Raw genomic sequence first — 23,156 nt, 5'->3', positions numbered from 1 at the left:
CTACGTGGTACCTCACCCCACGTGATGAGGTCGCTCAGTATCTGCTCAAGTATCCACCTCTTGGTGAAGGGGTAACCCGGGGGAGAGGAGACCTCGGTGTTCATAGGATGTGAACTCCAAGGCTGAAGTGGAGTTACTTAGAACCGTCAAATGAGCGTACCTAGGAACAGTAAAATTGAACAAAGGAGTAAATGCACCCAGGGTCCTTTAAAAAAATACATTCATAACATACCCAGTGGCAGACTCTTGCTGAAGCGGTAGAAGCAGGCACTGCTATGAAAATCTTACGGCCTAATTGTAAAAATTCTTTCCAGTAAAACTCTCGTTGATGATAGAGGGAAGTCTGCTCCCTGTTGTAAAGAACAGTCAGCAAAATCCCTCTAGCATTCAGATTCATTTGAGCAGCAGTGAAGGATATCTATTGAATATCCAGAGGGTTTCCATGCCAGTTAGATGGTTCCTGTATGAATCACTGTGCACGACAACGCTTTCCTACCTTTAAGTTACATGGATTGGTAATAGCCAGATTGCGGGGCCCAAAGGGAACCACTGCATAAAACGTACATGGCAGCGGCACGCTCAGCAGCTCTCAAAACCCGACTAGTCACTTCTCGTCTTGAGTGTGGTGACAGTCACTGTCGCTACACTTGTACCCCAATGCCTCGGCAGAGAGAGGGGCCACACGGCTGCTGACAAGGCTTGGTGAAAAGCAGACCTGTACCTGCGTGCCTTACGGTCTGACAAAAAAGTCAGCAGGGAGAGAGAGGCACAGGGCGAGAGGTAAGCGACCCATGCTGGACAGCGAGTTGGTGCCAGAGGCGGGAAAAGAACAAAGTCTAGCGAGCGGGAGTCAGTTATGTTGAGGTCGGCAAGAGCTGTTTCGTGTGAAGAACAATTCTAGCCTTCAGGTTTGTAAAACTTAGTGCAATGACTTTAGGAAAAAGTGCTCCAGCCTCTCTCCGTGAATCTGATGCCTTCTGCACTAGATATGCTATCCGCAGCACTTCCTTGGTCTGACCTGGCTTCTGCACCAGGGTGATAGTGAATGATTAAACTCACACGGGTCAGTCAGCATCTCCCACTGTTACCTGCTGTAAGGCAACAAGACGGGTCAGCAGAGTTCACGTTTAGGGAGAGTGGGAAACGTTACAACTGCAACAGCTACTGCTCCAGGGTTAGACATTCTGGTAAATGCGCAATATCTCTAATGTGAATGTTTACTGAGCCTCTTCTGTGTAAACCGCTTGTGTCTCAGTGGCGAAGTCGCAAGCAACTTGGTTATCGAGTAGTAATCAGGGACTACATTATTTTGAAGTAGGCGATACTTCTGCCCTGAGCCAGCTCAGCTCACTAAAGCTGAAATTCCTCCCTAGTCTACCTTGCTTAGAGTATGCCGAGTCTGCTCCCCCGTTTTTCCTTAAATGATGTCCCTCAGCTGCAGATGACAGGAGCAGGGTCAGCCAACCGACTGCATGCTGTTAAGATTTTTCAAGAGCAAAATCAGCTTAAACAGTTCATTATCAATTATACATCAACTTAATTGGATCATTTCCTGTAGGAAGAAAATACGCTCAGTTTATGCACTGGGAATCCAGGAAGCAAACTATTAAACATTTAAGGAGGTGGGGGGAGCAGAAATGCAACAAGTTATCATTAAAAGAATTATTCTGATTAAATCAGTCATCTTCTTTAATCCCCTTGGATGGTCTAACGTTCAAGCTGCGCTGGGTGCAAGGTTTAGAACTAACGTTGTGCTATGTTTTCCATGCGCTTGAGACCGAGTAGATAGTTTTGGGAATTACTGCGTGTAGTTGTTAAAAGGAATCAATGGCCTGGAATAGAATGCTTTCTGCTCTGCCCTTCGCTGCTGTGCAGCCCTTAATTTGACATTCTCTGACATATTACAAACCATATAATGTTCTCCTGGAGAACAGAGAGCTTGATAAGCCGGCAACATAACTGACATGGTTCCAGTTTGCGTGAGCATGCATGTGCCTTGTGATTTGGATTTGACTTGTCAGCTATCCCTGCATGGCTGTCAGTTCTGTTACATAAGGGATGCTGCAAAACTTGCTTAAAATGAAGCACTCGCAAGTCCAAATGAAATGTAGTGTTTCCTTAGCGATAAGTTGCTTCGAGCCAGATTTTCCTTACTAATTAAAAAAAAAAAATAAATAGCCCAAACAACTTTTTTCCTGTTACGGAAAGTAACAGTTTGTCTTGATTCTTGTTTTTGGTAATTTGAGGGTAAAGGTTCTGATGCTGTTAAAATACGCGTCTCGTATGACCCACGGTTTTGTCATCTACATTTGGTTTACTCAGTGACTGCAAATGAGGTACTACTTAGACACTGCGTAATTAGAATATTCTCACTAACCTGACACTGCACCAGCCTTCTCTCTGATGGTTATTTTATGCAAGACCATATGTCTCAGGGATTTTTTTCACTTAGATAGGGGACAGGATAGCAACCTTCCCCCCACCCCCTTTCCCCTTGCTCTTTGTCCGAGGCATTGCTGAGCAGTGTCAGGAAGTAGGCTGACATTGGCAGCGAGTTGTGGTTAAGAGCACAGATGTTTGGCAGCAGAGAGAGGTAGATCCATTAGGTATTAACTGCTCTAGTTCCTTTGCTGTGACTTTGTTGGAGAGAGGCATCAAAATGGTGTTTCCTGTGAAAGCGTGTGTTTCATTCCAAGTTACTTTGAATTGATTGCCTTCCATCTAGTGTGAGGCGGTCCCGTTGCCTCACCGCTTTCCGCACAGATTAGCGCTGGGGAAGGAAAGCGATGGGGCTTGCTTTGACACAGCAGACACACGCGGTGTGGGACTGACCCAGAGGTATAGTACGGAATTTCATTCTGCATATGGAGCCCATGTTTTTGGGTTGGTTTTTTTAATACTCTTTTTTCATTAAGTTCAGATTATAATGACACAGACCTTGTGACACTGCCTGAAAGAATGGAAGATTTCATTTTGGAAACAGGCAGTTAACTTCAGGGAGTTTAAACATTAGTTGCTGTATGGAGAAGCTGGCGTGTCCAGAGCCCAAGGTGTGCTGGGAAGGTGCTTCTAACTTAAAGATCCTGAGTATGATTAAGGTTACTCAAGTGTAATCAGTGAAATCAAGGGCTCTACTTACATGCATTTTCTCTTGTAACCTACTCCAGGTCTTTGTCTTTTAAACCTAACTCTACCACAGTATAAGGGGGCACGACTCCTATTCGGGTAAAAAAAGCAACTACTCATGAATGAGAGAAACCTGTAATGATACCAGCATACATACAGCCTAAGTTTTTCACCGCCCCCATTTCACACATGTTCACTTTTACATGCCGTAAGGTTCAGTGAATTCAGTACGAAAAATATTGGTCTGTGGACAATCAGCATTTCATTCTCTAGAGCAAAAATAGCAAATGAGTCCATTACACCAATTAAACACCTCCTGCTTTACTTTCATTTCCTTTTTACTGCCTCAGCAATAGTGGGAAAAAAAAAATTAAGTTACAGGGAAAAAAAAAAAGGACTAAAGCTGCCAGCAGTACTTCTAAATGACTCATAGAAAAATAAAAACACAGATGGAGACCTGGGTTAAGCCCAGGCCTAATTCAGCCAATCAGCACAAATGAAGCAAAATAATGTTAGGACCTAAACGAAGCGCCTGTGCGAACTCAGTTGTGGTAGGTCCTGCTCGCCTCAGCGCGGCCAGGCAGGCCGCTAGCCCCCCCGGCTCGACACGGCTCAGCCAAACAACAGCACGCACTGTGTTCATCACGCGTTCTTCTGAGGAGTTTTAGAGGTCCAAGCTGGGGTAAAGCTCAAGAAGGTGTTAACTTACCGGAGAGGGGACTAACTCAAGGGTATTGGTCCACAGGCTCGGACAGCTTCACGCAGCTCCGACCCAGAGTTTCTAGACCCCACTTACACACACCCTACACCCCTGCGCTCTGCAGCTCTGTTCCCACCTACCGCTTAAATAGCTGCTCCCCAAGCCCCGGCTGCACGGGTGTGGGCATTCCCTGAGCAGCACTTGGGGGAGCCAAAAGGTGTAGGCAATCCCTAATCGGGAAACAGCCCACAGGACTTCCATATTGCAGCTGACGATCAAAAGAGGCTTTGCCTATTTGCACAGATCCAACTGAGACTAGTAATGCTAAAGGTAGTTTTAAATGCCCTTATGTTATCAGGGCCCTCTCAGACACTGTTTTATGAGTTAGCTGTAACGTGTGCTGTGTGCCATCTTCCCTTCCTGCCCCCCTTCCTTCAGTACCTTTTATCGAATTAAGCATCCGTGTTTTGCAGTAACAATTACAAGGTTGTACGTGGCTAACTTGAGCATGTTTACCACTGTATCTCGATCGAGGGCGGAACTAAAGGAGATGCAGCTCTTTGTGATGCAGGTTTCACAGTTAACCGAGAGGCGCTTGGCACAGTACGTGAGGAAAAGCACATCCTCTTCACGTGTCACACTGTGAACATAGCTTCTCCAGTTTTAATTACGTTTGCAGTTTGCCATAGCTCCTAGATCTGCTTTCCTCATGCCTGGTTATATTTTGCTCACTAGGTGTTGTGTTTATAGCGTCTCTAGAGAAAATGATGAACCTCACATTTGGAAGGGAGAGAGGAAAGAAAAGGGGGTGGAAATCTCCACAGAAAAGCCACTGTCTTGAGTTTGCTGTTAGAGTAGCATTTAAGGTTTTTTTTAGTGCTGTTTTGCCATCTTTCTGAGTTGTGCAGCACATATTTTGCAGTGAGCGTACACATGACTGGCTGGCGGCGTATCAACAGGCAGTGCTCCAGGCGCAAGCTCAGAGTGCAACGAGCAGGAGCTAATACTGCTGTAAATATATTTTTGGACATGGACTGTGGAAGTGATTATATTGCACTGTCAGCATGTTTTGCACATGTCTTGCCATACCTGAGTATAGCAAATGAGATTTTTTTTGAAAGGTGAACATTTTTTTCCTGTTTAAAACTTCGTTCTGGAAATAGCGAGTTAGATGCATTTGTTTTATTACAGTACATACACTGTTGTTCACGGAACCATATTGCCTTCGCCTGTAAAGAGTCAAGCCAGCCTTATTTGGGATCGGCTTCCAGTGAGCAATGATGTAAACAAAGAGGTGCATGTTTGAAATTGAGCCGTAGGGAGTGCAGGCCACCGGTGACTGTGGGAATCCGTAGTCGTTCAGAATTATTGGTGCGCCAAGTCTGATCAAAATGTGTCAAAGAGCTCTCTTCCTCCAGCAGTTCACGGTTATACTCATCTTTTTACCGGGAAGCAAATACCTTACGCATCCATATATCATTTTCTCGTTTAGAACAGTAGACTTAAAAATTGTTACGGCGGTTCAATAAAGAATTCAGCTGTGCTGATGACCTGCCCCAAATCCTGAACTCAGCGTACAGTTCCGGGGAGGAACAGATGCCGTGCGAGTTATGATTTATGGTGCTGACTCCTGCCAAAAACTTTTGAACTGCATACTGGGGCTAAGCAAAATCGAACGGTGCTGTGAAATAAATTGACACTTAGCGTATTTGGTTAATTGTTGATGTACGGTTGGGTTGCTCGTGGCTCGTTACTACTGCATTGTTCTCACAATTTCTTGGAACGTGAAATTCATTAAAGTGCTGGAAGGGAAAGTTGTTGTTTTAGCCTGCATGTAACACTGTACCGCATGGTACGGCTCTGTTCCACAGTATGTTCTGACTGTATGGTAGTCAAAATACTTAAAAAGCTGCAGGAGCCGTACTGCTTTACTCTTTAAATTCCGAGAACTTTTACGAGTCAGTAGCAAGGGTGAAACGTGAGTCAAAGCAGGGCTGGGCCCAGTCTGTGACAGGTTAAAGAGGTACTGGAAGATTCAGAAGGCACCTTTTCTGTGGGAAGAAATGTTTGCATAAAGCAGGGGCAAGGTCTATGACAAGGCAAAATTTATAAACAGAGGTGGCGTTTGCAAAGACTATAAGCGCTAGCGAGCTTTATGTCGTCTTGTTGTTTGGCTGCCTTTTTGCAGTTTATTGCAGGGAGAGCTGCCTTTTCTATGCTAAGGTAATTATTTGCATAGGTGTATTGTTTCTGCAGCTTAAATCTAACAAAACACGATTCTGTTTTTCAATTCAGACAGAAACTGACAATGTTTCTGTAAAACATCTCTATTGAATTAAATGTTTTATTAATGACAAAAATGCTAAACCACTTATTTAGGAAGTGGGCTGCAAAGTTTATGCGAGCCTTCGGGAACCTTGTAGTGGGAAGCGCACAGAAATCCGTGCCGCTGATAAGGATTGATATGGATTTTAAGTACTGATTAACAATCGGGTTGTTCAGAAAAAAATTCGCGAGGTGAAAAGTGGTCCCAGACTTTATCGACTTTCTCAGTGGATAAAGCGGATGGACTTTCTACAACTGTTTTAAGAGAAATTTACATGTGTGCTTCTTTGTGCCTGAGGAAGATTAAACTTCGATTGAATGCAAAACTGTCTGTGGCTTGTAAGCCTCTGAAATAGCCGGAGAGATGGAGATAGGTGACAGTTGGACAACGTAGCACTTCCAGAGAAAATCTGAACGCCAGTGAGCCGGTTCAGGAGCTAAACAGTTCCGGTTCTGACTGATGGCTGCACACTTCGCTGTTGTTAGTGAGCTGATAGAAAGCGTTTGACAGTAAGGGTTGAGTACATAGAGACTTCTCTAAAGGACAGAGCCTCTCAGAGCTGTATGCGTGCCAGATTCTACAGGACTGTTGTGGAAGGAAGCTGAATCTAATTTTCTGTATGGAACATCAAAGCCTTGATCCGGCAAGGGGCATCTTTAACTGTAAGCCAGGATCTCATCCCACTGTATTGAACAGAATATTCATACGCCTAAAGTTACGCACGCAGATAAGGAATGCGATAGCTGGCTCGCAGACAGAATTGGGCAGTCCAGCAGCTGATTTACAAGTGACCCTTTCAGAAAAGAAAAGCTTGTTGGGCCAAATAGAATTCCAGCGTGTGTCAGTGAGTTTCCATCAAGGGTGAATTTGCTTTTGAGTGCCCATGGGATAACTCGGATGCCTTTATTCTGATAACTTCTGGTCTCGGAAGTATTCTCGAATTATTAACTTGCATTACTGAGAAATGCTGTGGAAGCCATACAGTATCCATCCACTTAATAGCCGTAAGATGTGATTTCACTAAAAGCCTTAGAGGCTCCTCTGCCTTCAGCCAACCCTCAGAAGCTGCGCCGGGCGGTGTTCTCGGCGCTTAGCGTAAGCTGTGTTTGTGCCGCTTGTTACTGAGGTAGCTGTTGTGGTAACTGTTCGTAGAAAACAGCATAACAACATTTTCTTAATCTTAGATGCTCGGCGGCTGCTGCTGCTGCTGCAATATGGCAGTGATGTAACAAATTCTGTATACGGAGGAGCTACAGAATAGGGTTTCCTCCGCAGTCGGTTGTTTTGTTGTTATCGAACAAGAGGATGTTTGGGGCCTGAATTTCATGTCTCCTTTTCTTTAAGTACAAGAGACTGACTACCTTGAAGAGCAGAACTCTACTGCCTTCTCTTTTTCCAGCAGCCACGCGTGCTTCCCAACAAGAGTTAAAATGGGAAGCTCACAGCTGTGATTCTGATGGGATCCTCTCCACTTGGATTAGCCTCCGTGTATTTCCAGCTGTAACCAGTTCCACGCAGCACAGTTCTGTCTCAGACTTGGAGGAACCGCTCTGTAGTTCCTCCACAGTTCTCCCTTTCTGAAGCTGTGAGACGACAGGACACAGGCTGACCAGTTTCAACTCTGATTTGCGCTTTGGTTCGGGGGGAAATGTTTCTTTCTGGGACAGCTAGCTTTCAGGGAGGTGACTAGAAGGAAAGCCTTTGCAAGCCTGGGAGAAGAGCGCCCTGTATTTGGTGTGGAGCTCTGGAAATGAAATGGATGACATCAACTCTCTGAATCTCTCCCTGCATGCTGTTAAACTAAGGCAATTTATAGTCTTATTGGAATTTATTTTATGTCAGCAGAGCGTTTAACTAGCCTATCCAAGGATGGCCTTATATAGTGATTATTTCAACTGTTCTTGCGGGCAGTAGGTTTCTAAATAATGAATTTGCAATGCCAGGTCATTCTCTTTGATTAACCTGAACGGGGAAAGAGGGAGCACAGTACAGATTTTTGTAGAGTTCATTTTGATCTTGCTGACTTCGCAGCCCACGTTTCCACAGCAAGATAGTTTCAAGTTAGTTTTAAATTTTTAAAAGGGGGGGGGGGGAGAGGGGAGGAGAAGGGAAGTGAAATTATACGCGTGCTTTGGTTTGTACGTTGCCATAGTTAAATGTGCTTCCGTAACACAACTGAGACAGCTCTGTTAAAAGGCGTTACCGCTGAGACTGCTCAGATCCCTCCTCTGGGGCTGCAGAAGCGGCAAGGATACCCGATTTCTGCTGCGCGCGAGAGCTCCCACGCACCGTGCACGAGCGCGGCGCTTACCCCTTTCAACTGTAGGGCACAGCACCCGTGCCTTGAGAAGGGGAGCTTTGGCAGTTAACACGCACCTTGGGAAATCCCTCATCAGCTGGTGCTGAAAGAGCATTCCACAGGGGTTCTAGAAGGGGTGAAACAGGAACAGCCCTGATCTAGAGATATGAAGGCATATTAAATAATGAACATGGATAATAAGGCAAAAAGGGTAAGATGCCTTCACATCATTCCTCTTAAAGAAAAAAAAGAGATGAGCTTTTTATTGGAGTGCACTGTGCTAGCTTGGAAGGAACAGCTTGCATGGAAAGAGTGAGAAAAAGATTAAAACAGATAGAAAAGAGTGTGAGCCAGCGCAAGAAAAGAGTAAAGAAAGGCCACAAGTTTCTGTGCATCCTTTTAAGATGCAAAAATATGTTCTCCTCTCCCACATGTGAAAGAACAAGTGGTGATTGCTGTCTTTGAAAATATTTTCAGGTTCTCCATTGTGACAGCTAAATACTAGTTACCATAGCCGTGTGAGCCAAACCATTCAAATTGGTTGGGCTTGGGACGGTTAGTGGGATTTAACCCTTTGCAAGAATGCTCCAATTTTTACTTCATCGATGGAAAATTTGGTTCTGCATATTGTTTCAGTGTTGCTTAGAGGGAGTGTTGAGAAGAACCCAGAATGTAAAAGGTTGAGCAAAGAGCTACCTATGTGCTTTTAGGTTGGTTTCACCTAAGCCTAGTCAATTCTTTACAAGGTTTCTTTTATTTCTGCTTCTTAAGGTTACTTGATGATTGTTGTTGAAGGAAAGTATTTTCAGGAACAAGGCAGATTTCTATACCATTAACCTTTTTTGTTAAAGAATGGACTATCAAGAAGCTTTTTGAAGGATGGAAAAGAACAAACTTAGAAAAACAAATTTTAGTATTTTCACAGAATTTTTTTTTTCTGGCGTAAGCTTTGAGTGAAAATGACGGTCTTAGGCCACCACCCTTGCAAAGAGACCGAGGAGCTCTGAACAGTACAGCTTTCTCAAGCCAAGTGGAGAATGGCAGTAATTAAAATGATGAAAAATTAGGGTCAGAGCAATTGTTTATTTCTAGGAACAGTATTAAAACCCAATATTTTCCTGCTTTATGTCTAGAGCAGCACATCTACGTGTATAAATATGAATTCCATGCTGCCACGTGGGAAATCAGTGTATCCTGAACCCTGTATTGAAATTCTCTTTTGTTCTTGAATTGCGACCGTTTAATCTAGGCCATATTTTATCTCAGTTGGGGTTGTTTCCTCCCTACTGCCCCTGATTATTCTTAGATCCAAAGGGAGTTAAGCATGTCCAGATAGGTTCTTCTCCTCTTTCATATTGCATTTGGAAATACAGTGTTAGAACAATCACTCTCGGATACCGTGCAATTACAGAAATGCTACTTTCCAAGAAAAGATAGATTATGCCCATCATTGTCTTGCCCTCTCCCCGCCCCCCCCCCCAATTCCTAATGTGCCCCTACTTCATCAGACAGTGGGCAAATGGGGACAGGATAGGAGTTGGAAAGTTTCTCCCTGTCTATAGTACTGCTTTAAAAAAAAAATTAATGAATTCAGTGGGCTTCGATACTGCCAACTGCTAGATCTGTACTTCATATTAAAGCAAGTCTATAGTCTCATTAACTTCAATTGGACTATTCATCTGACTCAGTCTCTTCAGAGAAAAAAAACCCAACAGAACATGTTTTTACAGTAAAGGAATACAATGCTATATTCTTTCTGTATTTTATTTTGCACAAAAAATCCCTGCCCCCCCCCAAGCTACATAACACTTCCTCTCTCTACACTGAAACAGGAATCAAAAAGCTAAGTCCTTTTTTGGAAGCGAGATGAGATCCTCAGCTAATATAAACTGGTCAACTTGCACTGAACTTAGAGCTGCATTCTTTCCAGAGATCGCTATTGCTGCGTCTCACCCAGATGTATGTGCCTGCAAGGTCTCTCATTTTTTAAATACTACTTAACGTTTATTAATGGGTTTTGAAGCACTAAAATGATAATTTGTGCACAACAGTTTGTGGGGAGACAGGTGATATGGAAAGTGTTAAATGAGGCAGGCTATTCTTTTTCTTGGAGCTTGGCATGCTTTTTGTCATAACAATGACAGATAGGTTATTGTTTCTACTGGGCCTGAAGATGTAGCAACAGAAATCACTAGCAAATAGAGTAGACAGTTAAAAAAAGAAAAAAAAAAAAGACGTATTTAAAGAAAGGCAAAAGGAGTTAAGAGTAAGACAGAGTTACATTTACTGACAGTTAGGCCAGCTCAGGAGCAGGCACAGTTTGGGCAAGTGGAGGCAGAGAGGGGGCACTAACAGGACTTTCTACTGTGCACGTGATTACAAGGACCTGAATTGATTCCATGTAGTGTTATATACGAACGTCTGCTGAAAATACACCCCTTATTACAGGGAAAGCTATATAAAGACATCGTGAAAGTTTTCTGAGTGAGAAGAAAATTAAAAACCAGTGGGAAAAATCACACATTATCATGTGAAGGTAGAAGGAGGTTAAATTGTGGAGTGTGTGTGTTTAACCCTACAAGCTTCAAGAGCCTCATCCCCCTTGAGTCAGCAGAAATCCCGTTACCTGCTTAGACAGAGGGATCAACGTTTCGGTAATGGGTATCGCATCTCCGTCCTGGACAACAATAACAAGTGAGAGATTGGGCCCTGCTGTGGGACTGAGATCCTGGCAGCGGGAGGAGAGTATGGTCTCACGGTTAGATCCCAGCAACAGTTGCAGTCAGACAAGCGTGACCCGTTCCTGCTGAGGCGCACCGTTTTCACAGGGAAGAGGAAGTGGTCTGCAGTGGTCAACACCTGGGTGCTATTCATGCCTCCGCTTAAGTGACCGCGGATAACTTGATCGCTTCATATGTTTGTAAATGGTAAAACGTGACTCGGCTGAAACTAAGGGTGGTGTCCGAGACCTTTGTAAGTACAAATCGGTCAAAGGTGTCTAGTTCCTCCTTGCTCTTATGTTCCATCCCTTGTATTTCTAAGTCACCTGTAGGAGTATTGTTCTGTCCCAGCCTTTTGGGAGAATATTCCATGGCTGGTTGGAGAATCAAAGCAGGCTGGCTGGTACAGCAGTGAAAAAGCCTCATCCGACAGTAGGCAGGGCAGTCAGGAACACCGTGCGTTCTTGCTCTGCTTTACATAGGGCAGGATGCCAGCACTTGGAATAACGTGCACTTGGCTTGACCCACAGATTGTTGGAAGACTGCTTTGGACTGGATTAGGTTTTGGATCAGGCTCCTTGTGACTCATTTTTGGCTTAAACGTTAGGACTGGGGTTCATGGAAAATTAGGTTAGGGATCTGGACAGGAATTTAAAGACCAAAATCAGACATCATTATGTTTTGAAGACTGTCCCGGATTTAACAAACTAATCCAAGTCTTATGAACTCTTAGGAGACTTGACTGCGCAGGCGTGCAGAAGTTTTTCACGGTCAAGGCAACGTCCTACAGAGTCAGACTTACGCAAATCAAACCTGTAGCTGTGCACATGTATCTTCTAGGGACAAGCGTTTGTTTTCAAACAATATTTCTCACTGAAATAGCACTCTGAAACCTGTTTATGACTAGTTTCCTCCTTTGCAATAGGTTCTGAAGCAATCGTGCACTGAGATTTTATATTTGGAGCCATCCAGCGTCTGTGTGGGAGGTAAGTTTTTATAATTTTAAAATAAAATTCAATTACTATAGGACTGTGATTTCCCTCTTTTACCCAAAGGAAAACCCCACATGTCTCTAGAATAAAACATCTCTATCTAAAAAAAAAATCCTCAAGGAGTTTAAGAAAGACCAGATCCTTCTCTGTCGACTCATTTTTCTCCTCAGAGGAGCTGTCTTCCAGGGCCTACTTTCATAATTTAGGTAGCGCATGTAAAAGTTTGAGACGCATTTATCTGCCCCTCTCCCGTTAGTCATGCTCCGCACTTGCCCTCGTACACAAAGCAACGATACTTAGTCTGTGACACTCGCATACTGTTTTACCTGTGGTCATGGAGTTAAGTTCTGGGAATTCTGATAACGCGTGTTCATATCATTTCATGACAATATTTCTGACGCCCTGCCCAGATCTGTGGAGCGTAAGCAGTAAAGCGTTTGACTGCTTTTTTGTGCGGCAAGTAGTAATACATTTATTAAGTAGAAGAGTTGCACGAAATTTTAAGGGCTTGTCTTCTTTCTGGGTTTCACAATCCACACATGGTTTGAGACCAATCAAAATAAGGTCATTACAGAATCTCCTTATTTTCATGTTTTTGTAAAAACATGGATCATCTCAGTGAAATCAGCGGCCTTGGTAAACAAACTGTTTTCACTCCTCCTCTGCACAATTCACAAAGAGTGTGGCCCTTATGCAACTTCCAGAGAAACAGTACTAAGGAGAAATGTTTTCTGCATCTGGCACTTGAAGTGGGCTTGATCCAGGTTTGGGGAGTCTTCTTGTTACAAGACCCAGGCTTTTCATGTATCAGAGTACTCACTGAGAAACTCTTTCTTACTGTGCAGCCGAGCCCCAGATCCTGTTGATTGTCAGAATCAACTTGGATTTTAATAGGCGATAAAGTTTTGGGAACAAATCTTTATTTTGCCTGTAGTGACCTTACTGAAGAATGCAGTACCAGACGTCAATTAAAAAGGAGACCTGAGTAAATTTGAAGCATTACTACGTTGTGCTGCATTTTTTGCAGGCTATATTGAAATTCTCCTAGTCTAACTGACTGCGGCGCACTAAAGATTGTTGACTCTGGGTTTTTGATTCTCTCTCCAGAGGAGTTCCAAGTTGTTCTTAGAGGAAGTGGCTTAACCCTTGGTGGGAGAACCGATGGTGTTACTTGCACCTATCAAGTGAATGGAACTACCATCAGTAAGTATTGAAGTTTGAGATCATCTGCCTTTATATTTCCTTATAAGTGACTTATTTTGCTTCTCGCTACCTCAATTAAAACTGAAGAGAAAAATATCGAAGAGGAGGAAAACAGGAGAGCTCTGAGGATTAGTAAGGGGGTGCAAGTTATTTCACATCTTGCTCAGTGGTTTGAATTTGCTACCGGTTGCCATTAGCTGTAAACTGTGACGGGTGTTGGGCTGCCCAGCTGGCTGCGTGAATTCACACGGTGATAACCGTCTGGCTCCTGATGTTCAAGTACACAGATGTTTGCCAATGAAAACAACGTGACCACAGAGTGTACCGACCAAGTGCCCCTTCTTGTAAGAAGACCCAGGCCAAGATATAGGCGCTCATCACGATTCCAAAAAGCACTCTTTTCCAAGGTGCACTTACCTTGTTACCTTGGAGCACCTCTGCCCGTTCTGTCCGGTGTACCAGATGTATAGCCGTTGTGCCGTTTGTTTCCGGGGCTTGGCAGGGCACGGGTGCTCCTCCGTGACACGGAGTCGGTCCTCTTCCTGGAGCTCCTGCAACAGCACAGAATAAGGCCAGGTCAGAAGAGTTGGTACTATTTTGTCCCTGTGTTTTGACATGGTTCATCAGCTCGGCGTCCCAAGCAGCGCTCTCCTCCAGGAGTGGGTCTCACTGCAACTGGACTCGAGTTTCCTGACCTGCGGAAAGGAATGCTGTTTCAGACAGCGTGACCGTGGCATCTTTTACAGGCACTGTCCCTGTAGCTTTACCTGGGTTTTTTTGGGGGGTGGAGGGGCGAGGGGAGCGTGTGCAGATGCGTAGGTTGGTTTTTTTAGTATTAGTACTCACCATTGGGTAGATGCTACAATCCTTAGTTATTCCTTTGTCAAACTACAGGTGTCACTGGGGAAATTTTTCTGAGTGGAATGCTGCAGAAGTTAGAAAAGCTCTAAAACTAGTTGAGAGGTAGCGCAGACTATTTTCTTCTTGCTCTCTGATTAATTAAGTATGCTCATGGAGAATTTAATTCTTAGCAAAATATTCAGAACTTGCTCTTCTCTTGCTTAGTGCATTAACTTGCAGCAGGGCAGAGGAAAAGTCATGCCGGAAATTGGATTAGTCTCCTTGTGCTGCTCTGTTCCCTGAACTGGCACAAGGTAGAGATGATGGTGGAAAAAATGCCATTAATGGAAACCTCTGCCATTTTTTATACCCAGAAACTAAAGTGGACGGCTAGTGTAAGTACATCCAACTTCTTGCTCTAAGAAGTATCACTTAGAAGCAAGCCCGACTGGAAAATGACCAAAAATGGACCTGCAGAAAAAAACGAACTCGTTTTTTCCCTACCTACTGTCTGATTTTTATATTAGCCTGTCTTAAATTCCTACCCAATTGAACATGTGTTTCCAGTACATTTTCTTCCTTACTCTGGATATCATATATACTTGAATGGGCTGCCAATCTCTCCTGCCTGTTAAATATCTAAAATCATTTGGAAGAATAACAGAATAGCACAGTAGTTCTGGATAAAGGCAACCTGTGTAAATAAATTCTGCTTGTATAAATTTCTCTTCAGTTTCAATTAAAATTGTCACCTTTGTTTCCTATGTTAAACTATAGCTTGCTTATTTAAACTTGTTGCATAAATTAGCTTCATAAAGCTAGGATTTGGAATGTGGTAAAATTACTGCTGCAGTTGTGTGTGCATTATCACGGTGTGCCTTTCTTACTTGGAGAAGTAGGGAGACAGACTAGTTCAGTTCCAGGTGAATAATATTAATTTCGCACTATGTAAGGCAAACAGTTGAGACATCAGTTACATGGCCTGAAGATAATTAGAACTTAAACTTCAGTTTAAGTGGCTGGTTTGCAAGTCATCAGGACTTCTCAGTTCTATTCCTGCTTCGCTCCTGACTTGTTGTTTACCATAAACAGTCACTTCCCTACACCCCAGTCTGTCCATTTGGGAAATCAAAACAATAGCACATACCTTCTTCACATGAGTGTTTTGAGGCTTGCGTCAATATGGTTGCGTTCGTAGTGGCATTCGTACCATTCAAGATCTTCTGATGGAGTGCATTAAGGTACTGGTGGAGATAAGGACCTATAGAATACAAGAGTTCAGGAGGGATTTAGCCATTTTCCATAAGCATCACAAATGTAAACCTCCTCTGTCCCGCTGGTGGGTGCTACTATCACACTAAAAGTTTGGGCATTATTTAGTAGCAATGCTAGCAGCATGCACAAAACAGGCTTACGGTACCTAACGGTTCTTTTTCAACTTCTCAATCATTTGTTAAAGCCAGAATCATACTGCAAAGGTACGTGAAGAAACAGAGCAGATGAAAGCCTAGTTTAATCATGGCTTCCTTCGTGCGTGATTTCAGTTTCCTCGGTTATGGATCTCTGTGGGCTCAAATACCCCCATACTTCCACTTGGCACCATAATGTACCTATATATATTCTACGTTGCTACTGGCAAATTAAGGAGAAAGATGAACCAGTGCAACGATACAAGCATTAATACAGTTACAACAGCATGGCCAGCCACCTCAGGGACCACCCACTTACTGAGTTTTGGGCAGCATGATCTAGCGTTAATGTAGTCACATTCCAAATCTGATAGTGTAATTATGAAGCAGACAGAGAGGAAGATGAGGGCGGTGATCGGTAGGTTGCAGTGCTGTGCGAATTCGGGGCTGTGCTGCCCACGATAGCCCCTAGGAACTTGGTTTTTGATGTGCTCCATGCTACGAGTGGGGGATGAATGCAGTGTGGAGGGTGTCCAGAGGAAGCTGGCAAGGGTGGGCAGAAGTCCAGAACACGAGCTGTAAGGAGGGACAGAAAAGTTCAGTCTGTTTTATCTCCAGCAAGGGAAGAACGGGCAAGGTCATTGTTAAGTATGGGTTGCTGCAGGGCTGGAAATAATAAGCTGGGCTCTCCCAATCCACTGAGCAGAGAACAAGAGGCAACAGGCTTCAAGTTCTGCAGCAGACCTAGGTGAGGTATTAGGAGAATGGTTCTCACCGTAAAGGTTTCTCAGGCCTGGAATAGGTTACCTAGAAAGCCTTTTAACAGCTTAGATGAGTGTCACTGAAGAATGTCTGAAGCGCGTTGCCTTCTTTAAACGACCTTTTGAAATGTTTTCTGACGCTGGTTTCTCCGATTCTCCGATTGTTCAGTCTTTTATAGCTGTACGACATGTGTATGTCTGCTTTAGCCGTGGTAGAAATAACTATACTTGGACAGGATGAAGCCCCCAAATACGTGCTAGCATCTGATGTGAGAATTTCCAACTAGATCTCCGGGCTGCTTTTTTTTCTGTTCTTGGCTTCAGGAAAGGGTGCGCTAAAGCACACGAAGGGAGGGGAATGGCATAGCGATGTATTTATTATACGTTGCAGTGTAAAAACACAATCTGCTATATGGGGTCTTGCCAGAGGCCTGCTACAACCCACCCAGGTTCTCGTCTTCAGCAATGGACGACAGCAAATGTTAGGGAGTAATATAGAAAGGAAATAGGGAATGTTACGTGATCCTGCCCCCGATACGCAAGCTCGTTCTGTACAGCTCTGTGCTGGGCTCCAAGCGCTTTTGTCTCAGAGGAAACCTAAAAGAGAACAGTGGAGCTAGGATGGACAGCAAGGTAGGAGGGGCGCTTTGAGCAGTAGCAGGAGCAAGGAGATGGTCCCAAGAAAAGGAATATTGTTCCTGTGTCATTGCATTCTCCTCTGCGAAAAACCGGTAGTCTCTCAGCGGAACCCTCACTGTATGAGGGCATAACGGAGGGTACTTGCACGAGGATGTGCTTTAACATTAGAGTTCCCCTTACTGATGGCCTGGCCTCCGCTTTGGGAGCGGCCTCAGAGCAAACCGTTATTTTGTCACTTCTTCTGGTTTTCAAAGATGCGTTTGGCATGTTTCTCTTTTTGCATTTATAAAGAACCATTACCAAATGCTAGAAAGGAAACCTGCCAAATGTAGCTGTGGGATAGAAAAATAATCTATGAAACATACCATTAAGACAAAAACATATGGCAATGTGCTAATCCCTCTTCCCCACCTCACAACTAGCCCCAAATCTAGGCCAAGCAGTCAGTGCAGATTATAGCACATAAGAAAAGCTCATTTCTGCTAACAGCTCCTCCTTCAGCTGCCCCTGAAGTATTCGTATGTCTGCCTGTTCCCTAAATGCAGGAGAGAGTCATCTCCAAGTTTATCCAGCAGATCATTTATCTGCTCTCACCCCTAAATCAGGAAATAGTCCATGCTTGCAGGAGCAGCTCCAGCACAGAAATTAACAGTCCTACCGTGGGGAAGTTTGGGAGGGTCGTTCTGCACACAGGAGCAGAATTCTTCCCAGCTTACCAAACGCATGAGAAAAGAGAGCTCCCTCCTCTCCTTTTCGCAACTGCAGAAAAGGAGTGCTCTGCTGGACACCGCGCTCTACAAATAGATGCTTTTTAAGTTTAAGAGATTTGCAAACAGCTAGAGACTCAAAAGCATGAGAAACACTGGAGAAGCAGACACGCCAATCACAACTAATAAAATAGACCTTGAATGCAATGCACAGGGTTGGGGCTATTTAGAAACAAACCTTCATTTTCCAAATATTAGGAAACCCCTAATAATGATCTCACTCTTCGCAAAAATGGTCTCGATTCTAGGAAATGATCTCTCTGGAAGAGCGTGAGCTGACTCGAGTACAATAAAGCAAGCGAGGTAACGTGGGCTCACGCTCTCATTTAAACCCAACTCTGGGTTTGTACGCTCAAGGTGCAGCTTGAAAAAAGCAGCAGCTTTATTCCCCAACTTGGGCCTGCCTTGCTCGCAAGTTCCAGACGTTACCAAGCCAGTAGCCAGCATACTGTGAGAAGGGAAGGGACTTCATAGCATGTTCACACATCAGCTTCTCATTTAAGCAGCACAGCATATTAAACTCATACGATTTGTTTTTTCAGATGAAAAACCGAAAACGGTGGAATCTGATTTTTTGCTCTGCCCTGCACCAATCCTGTACAAAAGCGGCCAGTAAGTACTTGAAACAAATGTCATCCTACGTTTTGCTAGAATTGGACCCATTATTGCTGATGTTAATCATGAGGGGATTTGGCTAGAGGCAGTCTTTTGTTGTTTTTATGGGGGGTGGTTTGTTGTTGCATCTCCCCCCCCCCCCCATTCTTGTGTTATTTCCCTGGTGTATTTGCCAGCTTTGGAATGGGCTTTAAATAGTCATCTGTGACCAAACCAATTTGGACAGTGCCTTAAAAATGAATATTCAGCCAGTTTATTAAACACTGAAAAGGTCTGGCTTGTCATAAGTTTTATGCAGATTAGCTGTTTTAACAGGGCATAATATGCTCTCTTCTGGATAATCTTTAGGCTCATTGTTAAACAGATTACATTATCGCTGACACTTACAAGCTATTATTAAAATTATGTGTCAAGATGCGTACCACTGCTCAACATGTAACGATAAAACGAGGCACTAATTTAACAATGGCAGCAATCTCGTAACGGCGCTGGGGCTAAACTGCAGTTGTAGCCTTATTCTACGTGTCACTGGCCGTGGCTGCACATTGCTTCTGGCCCTTCGAGAACTAATCCTTCCCTCCTCCTCTCAGATTCAGACGTGCCCTAGGCTTTTAAGATCACTTCAACTTCATTGTTCAGATTTGTGAAATTCTAAGCTAATCACAAGTCAGAAAACTGCATGTCAGATCTTGGCCCTGGAGGAGGGCGAAGGCTTTCAGGCTGTTGACTTCCTCCCTGTTTTGCAAGTAGTTCTTCTCAGAGAGGTACACGGGATCGGGTTAATATTAATCTGGTAGGAAGCACAGCAGTTCATTAGAGCTCTGCATTGTCATTTCTCTGTGGCAATTCTTAGCAGTTTAAGAACTAAGCATATTGCATAGATGATTTTCAATAGTTACTCTTCTGAGTTAAGCAACAATCAACCGCCTCAGTTGTGCTGTAAGACCGATAGCAAAACCCCAAATACGCATCTGTTTTGTGCATTAAACGGCAACCAGAAGGAGAAAAGTTGGAAAGCGGTAGAAGAAAAAAACTTCAGTGATTAGCCCCAGTGGAAGAGAGCGGGGTGAATCACTGCAGAGGAGCTGCATCGTAGCCTCTGTGCAGCAGCCAAAGCTCCCCTCTGGGGAGCGAGCGCTGGTTTATGGCAAGGCAGGGAAAACAAGCGTGGAGGAGAGTTACATGGAGAGCAGAGGAAGGGGATGAGTTTCTAATGCTGTTACGTTTTCCTGATACTCAAGTTGCCTTTTACGTAGGACAAGATCAACGTTTCGCACAGCTACGTGCAGCAGGAGTTTGTTAGACCTACGTGCCTTGGTATTAAACGGTGCGGTTGCACCATTTTCGGTTGAGTGAGGCTGCGTGTGGTGGTGTGCCAACGGTACAACAGAACAGCTGTAACAAACTGGTGTCTTAGCGAAAAGAAACCAGCACCACGTGCAGCTGTAAAAGAACTAATTTTGTCATCAGAACCATGTAAATCAGTCAGGTTAAGAACCCCTCCTCTCCATGCCAAGTATTTCAGTGGAGTTACCTTACAGCAGAAGAACAGAAGCAAATTAGGTCCCCAGTATTAAGCACCCCAAGACCTGAAGCTGTAAATTCTTTTCCACACACTGTTAGTCTGAGAGTACGTGAACAGCCTATCCTGCCAAATCAATGTGAAACGCACGGACTATTTATCTAGATTAAAGCACAGTGGAAGTTATTTGAACATGCTGCATTTTTTCTTATTCCGTGAAGCGCTTGTTTGGCCTGTGCAGCGTTATGGAAACAGACAACTCGCCGTATTGTAATTGCAGTGTCGATCAAGCACCTAAGTACGGCACGTTTCTTCTCAGCAGCGTTTGTAAGAAAGAATGCATGAACAATACACATGAAGTTGTACAGGTTCACAGGAAAAATTTTTTTTCAATAGTTACTGTGTGAAATACACTTCCATAACCTGATATTGAAGTACGTACAGCTTTGGCCCAGAGACAAACAGTTTGCTATGCAGAAGACTGACAGCTATGAAAGATATGTACATACTTGAACTCTTGACTTTCCATTGGCACAGCTCAGGCTATTGCTGGATAACTCCCAGTAATTCCTCATGTAGCGGAGCTAATATTAGTCGCTAATGTAACAACAACCAGTCTGCTCTTTTTCTAGTGCTCTTTTTCGTGAAATTAAGAGCAACACAAGCAGACAAAGTTAGCTTTGTGACTTAAACCTGCAGCTTTGTTTCTGGGTAGAGACGCACTTAACAGGTCTCATTACATTTTTCTAATTGGACACGCTTCTTGTTGACTGATGAATTTGCAGTTTTCACATGCAGAACAATAGAAGCCCATGTGGAATTGATAAAATGCTGAAGGACCCAAGATGTTGGGTCGGTAAACCCCTGGTCTCCTGGACTTACGCCATTGTGTATCTCTACTTTCTTTCTAGCTGCTGGCTGCATTTAGTTAGGAGCCTCCAAAATGCCAGCTGTAGATTTAACCAAGCATTCTTTTCAAAACCAATTGTTTCACAGTACCATGTAGCAGATGGATGTGGTATCCTCAGGTTATGTGACAACATGACTGTGCTGCTTGTGCCATTTTAAATACCTTCTTGTCGTGCCACTTCTGAAGTACAAAATTACATAGTCTGCTTACAAAACCAGCTCATTGTAAAAGATCCCTCCTTAGCTGACAGATGAGAATTACTTGGGATTTCTACGTGAGCCACCTATGCATTATAAAAAATGCTGGAAAGTATTGAAATAATCCAGAAAGGAAAAGTACCATGTACACTCTGCAGGAAGAGGATGAGGAGCCAAAACCAAGTTGAATTGCTTTGCTTCGTGTCCTTTTGAAAGATCACTCACATACTGTGAGGGCAAGGGTAACATTACAACTAAGCTGGTTTACTACAAAGGACTCAGATTCGACTGCACTGACCGTTTAAAAGCCGTATATTTTTAGGGTCTTGCAGAACATTTGAGAAAATCAGTTCCCCTTTTTAGCTCGGCCTTGAATTTGCTGTCCTGCCACAGCTCAAGGGAATCATACCGGATCAGAGATTTCTTTGACCTCTCTGTTACTTCAGATGTTTCTGTACTCATTGTACTTGGGAAAGAAAACAGAGCCCTGGTCTCTTCGGAAGACCAGTACAGGAAAAACCAGTATATTTCTATACATCTACGTTCTTGTGCTACCTTCGCTTTTGTTCTCTTCGTTTTGCTCTAAGTTCTTTGAGTACGCATTCAGAAAATGCGTCTGTAGGCTTGACTTAAACAGATGGCTTCTGTTCCTCTGAGCCAGTGGTAGGGTCCCCTGTGCCTTCAATGGAAAGGCTATCACAACAACATACATTTCTCTTACTTCCTGAACATTTACAAATTCTCTTTTATTTGATGAGTGGATGACAATAATAAAAGTTTAAACTAGCACAACAATACAATATTTCACTGAAATTTTTGTAGTGAATATTTACACGTCTACTACTTAACTGCCTCAGTTTGTTTGAACTCTGGTTTCTCATTGGAGTATTACAGTAAGAGATTTCGGATTTGCTGGTGCCTACTGAAAAAATCCAGTTTCGTCTTGTGCAGATAGTCATCTACACAAAGCAAGAAAGGTTAGGTCTAGGCTAGGCGGGGAATTATTCAAAATGAACCAACAGGCTGAGAAATCATCATTGTTCTTAAAATAGTTCAGAGAAGTACAGAAGTTGTTTTTTTAATGCAGCTGCGGTGTTGCTGGCCAGCTTCCACCTTTATGCATCCTGCACTTGAATTCGTACAGTGTTTGCTCTAAGATTAGCTCATAAAACGAAGTGAGCATTTACCCCTCGGTCCAACAAGATATGTAAGCTGCTCATAACTTGAAACACATTGACTAAGTCTGTCTGAGCACATCTACAAGAAGTTGGCTGTGTTTTTCAGAACACCAACAGCAAGGCAAACATTGGGTTAAGCGGGACCACTGCTTTCCTTTAAGTATCCCATGGTTTCCATCTCTCAGTCGAGTGACATTTTGACACCCTTGCGGTGAATGGCACTTGACTCCACCTATCTGAGGGGTACCGTAGGACGGAAGCGGGCAGTATCTTTCTCCTTGGGCTTGTAAGCTTAAGGAATAACAAAGCCAAACCGGACAAATCCGAACATAAACCTGAGTGCAAGTGAAACCTCGCTCGCAGTTACCTTGAATTTATCATCGGATCACGCGCAGAGATGGTACAGTCTGCACTACTGTTTTTTAGTGACCTTATTTGCCCTCTGTTCAAATTATGTTGGCTTCAGCTTGCGTATATCCCTTCCTGCATCCTGTCCAACATGAACAGCTGGTGGCACTTAAAGAGCAAAGATTAAATAGGAATTATTTTTTGTGTAGTAGGAAGGAAAATTACTACGCTTGTATTCCCACATTCTTAGTTGCCTCCAGTTTCAAAGTAGCTGGCTTAAGTTCAGTCTCCAGCGTGCAGTTCACTTGAAAGAACGCACACAACAACTCATGAGATAGTTTAAAAAAAAAAAAATCTGGTCATCGCTAACAGATTCTGTATAGCTAGTAGTAAATGCTCTTGGCAACAGCGCAAGTTCACAAGTTTAGTGGTAACTTTAAATGTACTTCTTATCCGGACATTCCAATAAGGAGTTACTCAGGCAAAAAGTAACCTTATTGAGCAAGTCTTACAAGAGTCTGCATGTAATTGGAGAATAAATAGCTCAGACTCTTACAACTGTAGGAGAAAGTAAGAACTTTTGTTCGAGAAAGAAAGCATAGTG

General features: G+C 43.5%; 1 protein-coding gene and 1 pseudogene across 1 annotated transcript in view; one reads left to right on the top strand and one right to left on the bottom strand.

The window, feature by feature from the left end:
* The window catches only part of ANTXR2 (ANTXR cell adhesion molecule 2), a 121,047-nt gene that overhangs the window by 19,089 nt on the left and 78,802 nt on the right, over positions 1 to 23,156 (top strand). The window contains exons 8-10 of the mRNA XM_050896719.1: positions 12,097 to 12,157; positions 13,271 to 13,366; positions 18,325 to 18,394. Coding sequence (XP_050752676.1) covers positions 12,097 to 12,157; positions 13,271 to 13,366; positions 18,325 to 18,394 — 227 coding nt within the window. The remainder of the gene's footprint in view (positions 1 to 12,096; positions 12,158 to 13,270; positions 13,367 to 18,324; positions 18,395 to 23,156) is intronic.
* On the bottom strand, positions 15,649 to 16,112 carry LOC127016294 (protein cornichon homolog 4-like; annotated as a pseudogene).

Source organism: Gymnogyps californianus, chromosome 4 (assembly GCF_018139145.2).
Source record: "Gymnogyps californianus isolate 813 chromosome 4, ASM1813914v2, whole genome shotgun sequence".
In the NCBI taxonomy this organism is placed as follows: domain Eukaryota; kingdom Metazoa; phylum Chordata; class Aves; order Accipitriformes; family Cathartidae; genus Gymnogyps; species Gymnogyps californianus.
The sequence above is the reverse complement of the archived record's forward strand: the minus strand, read 5'-3'. Positions and strand labels throughout refer to the sequence as shown.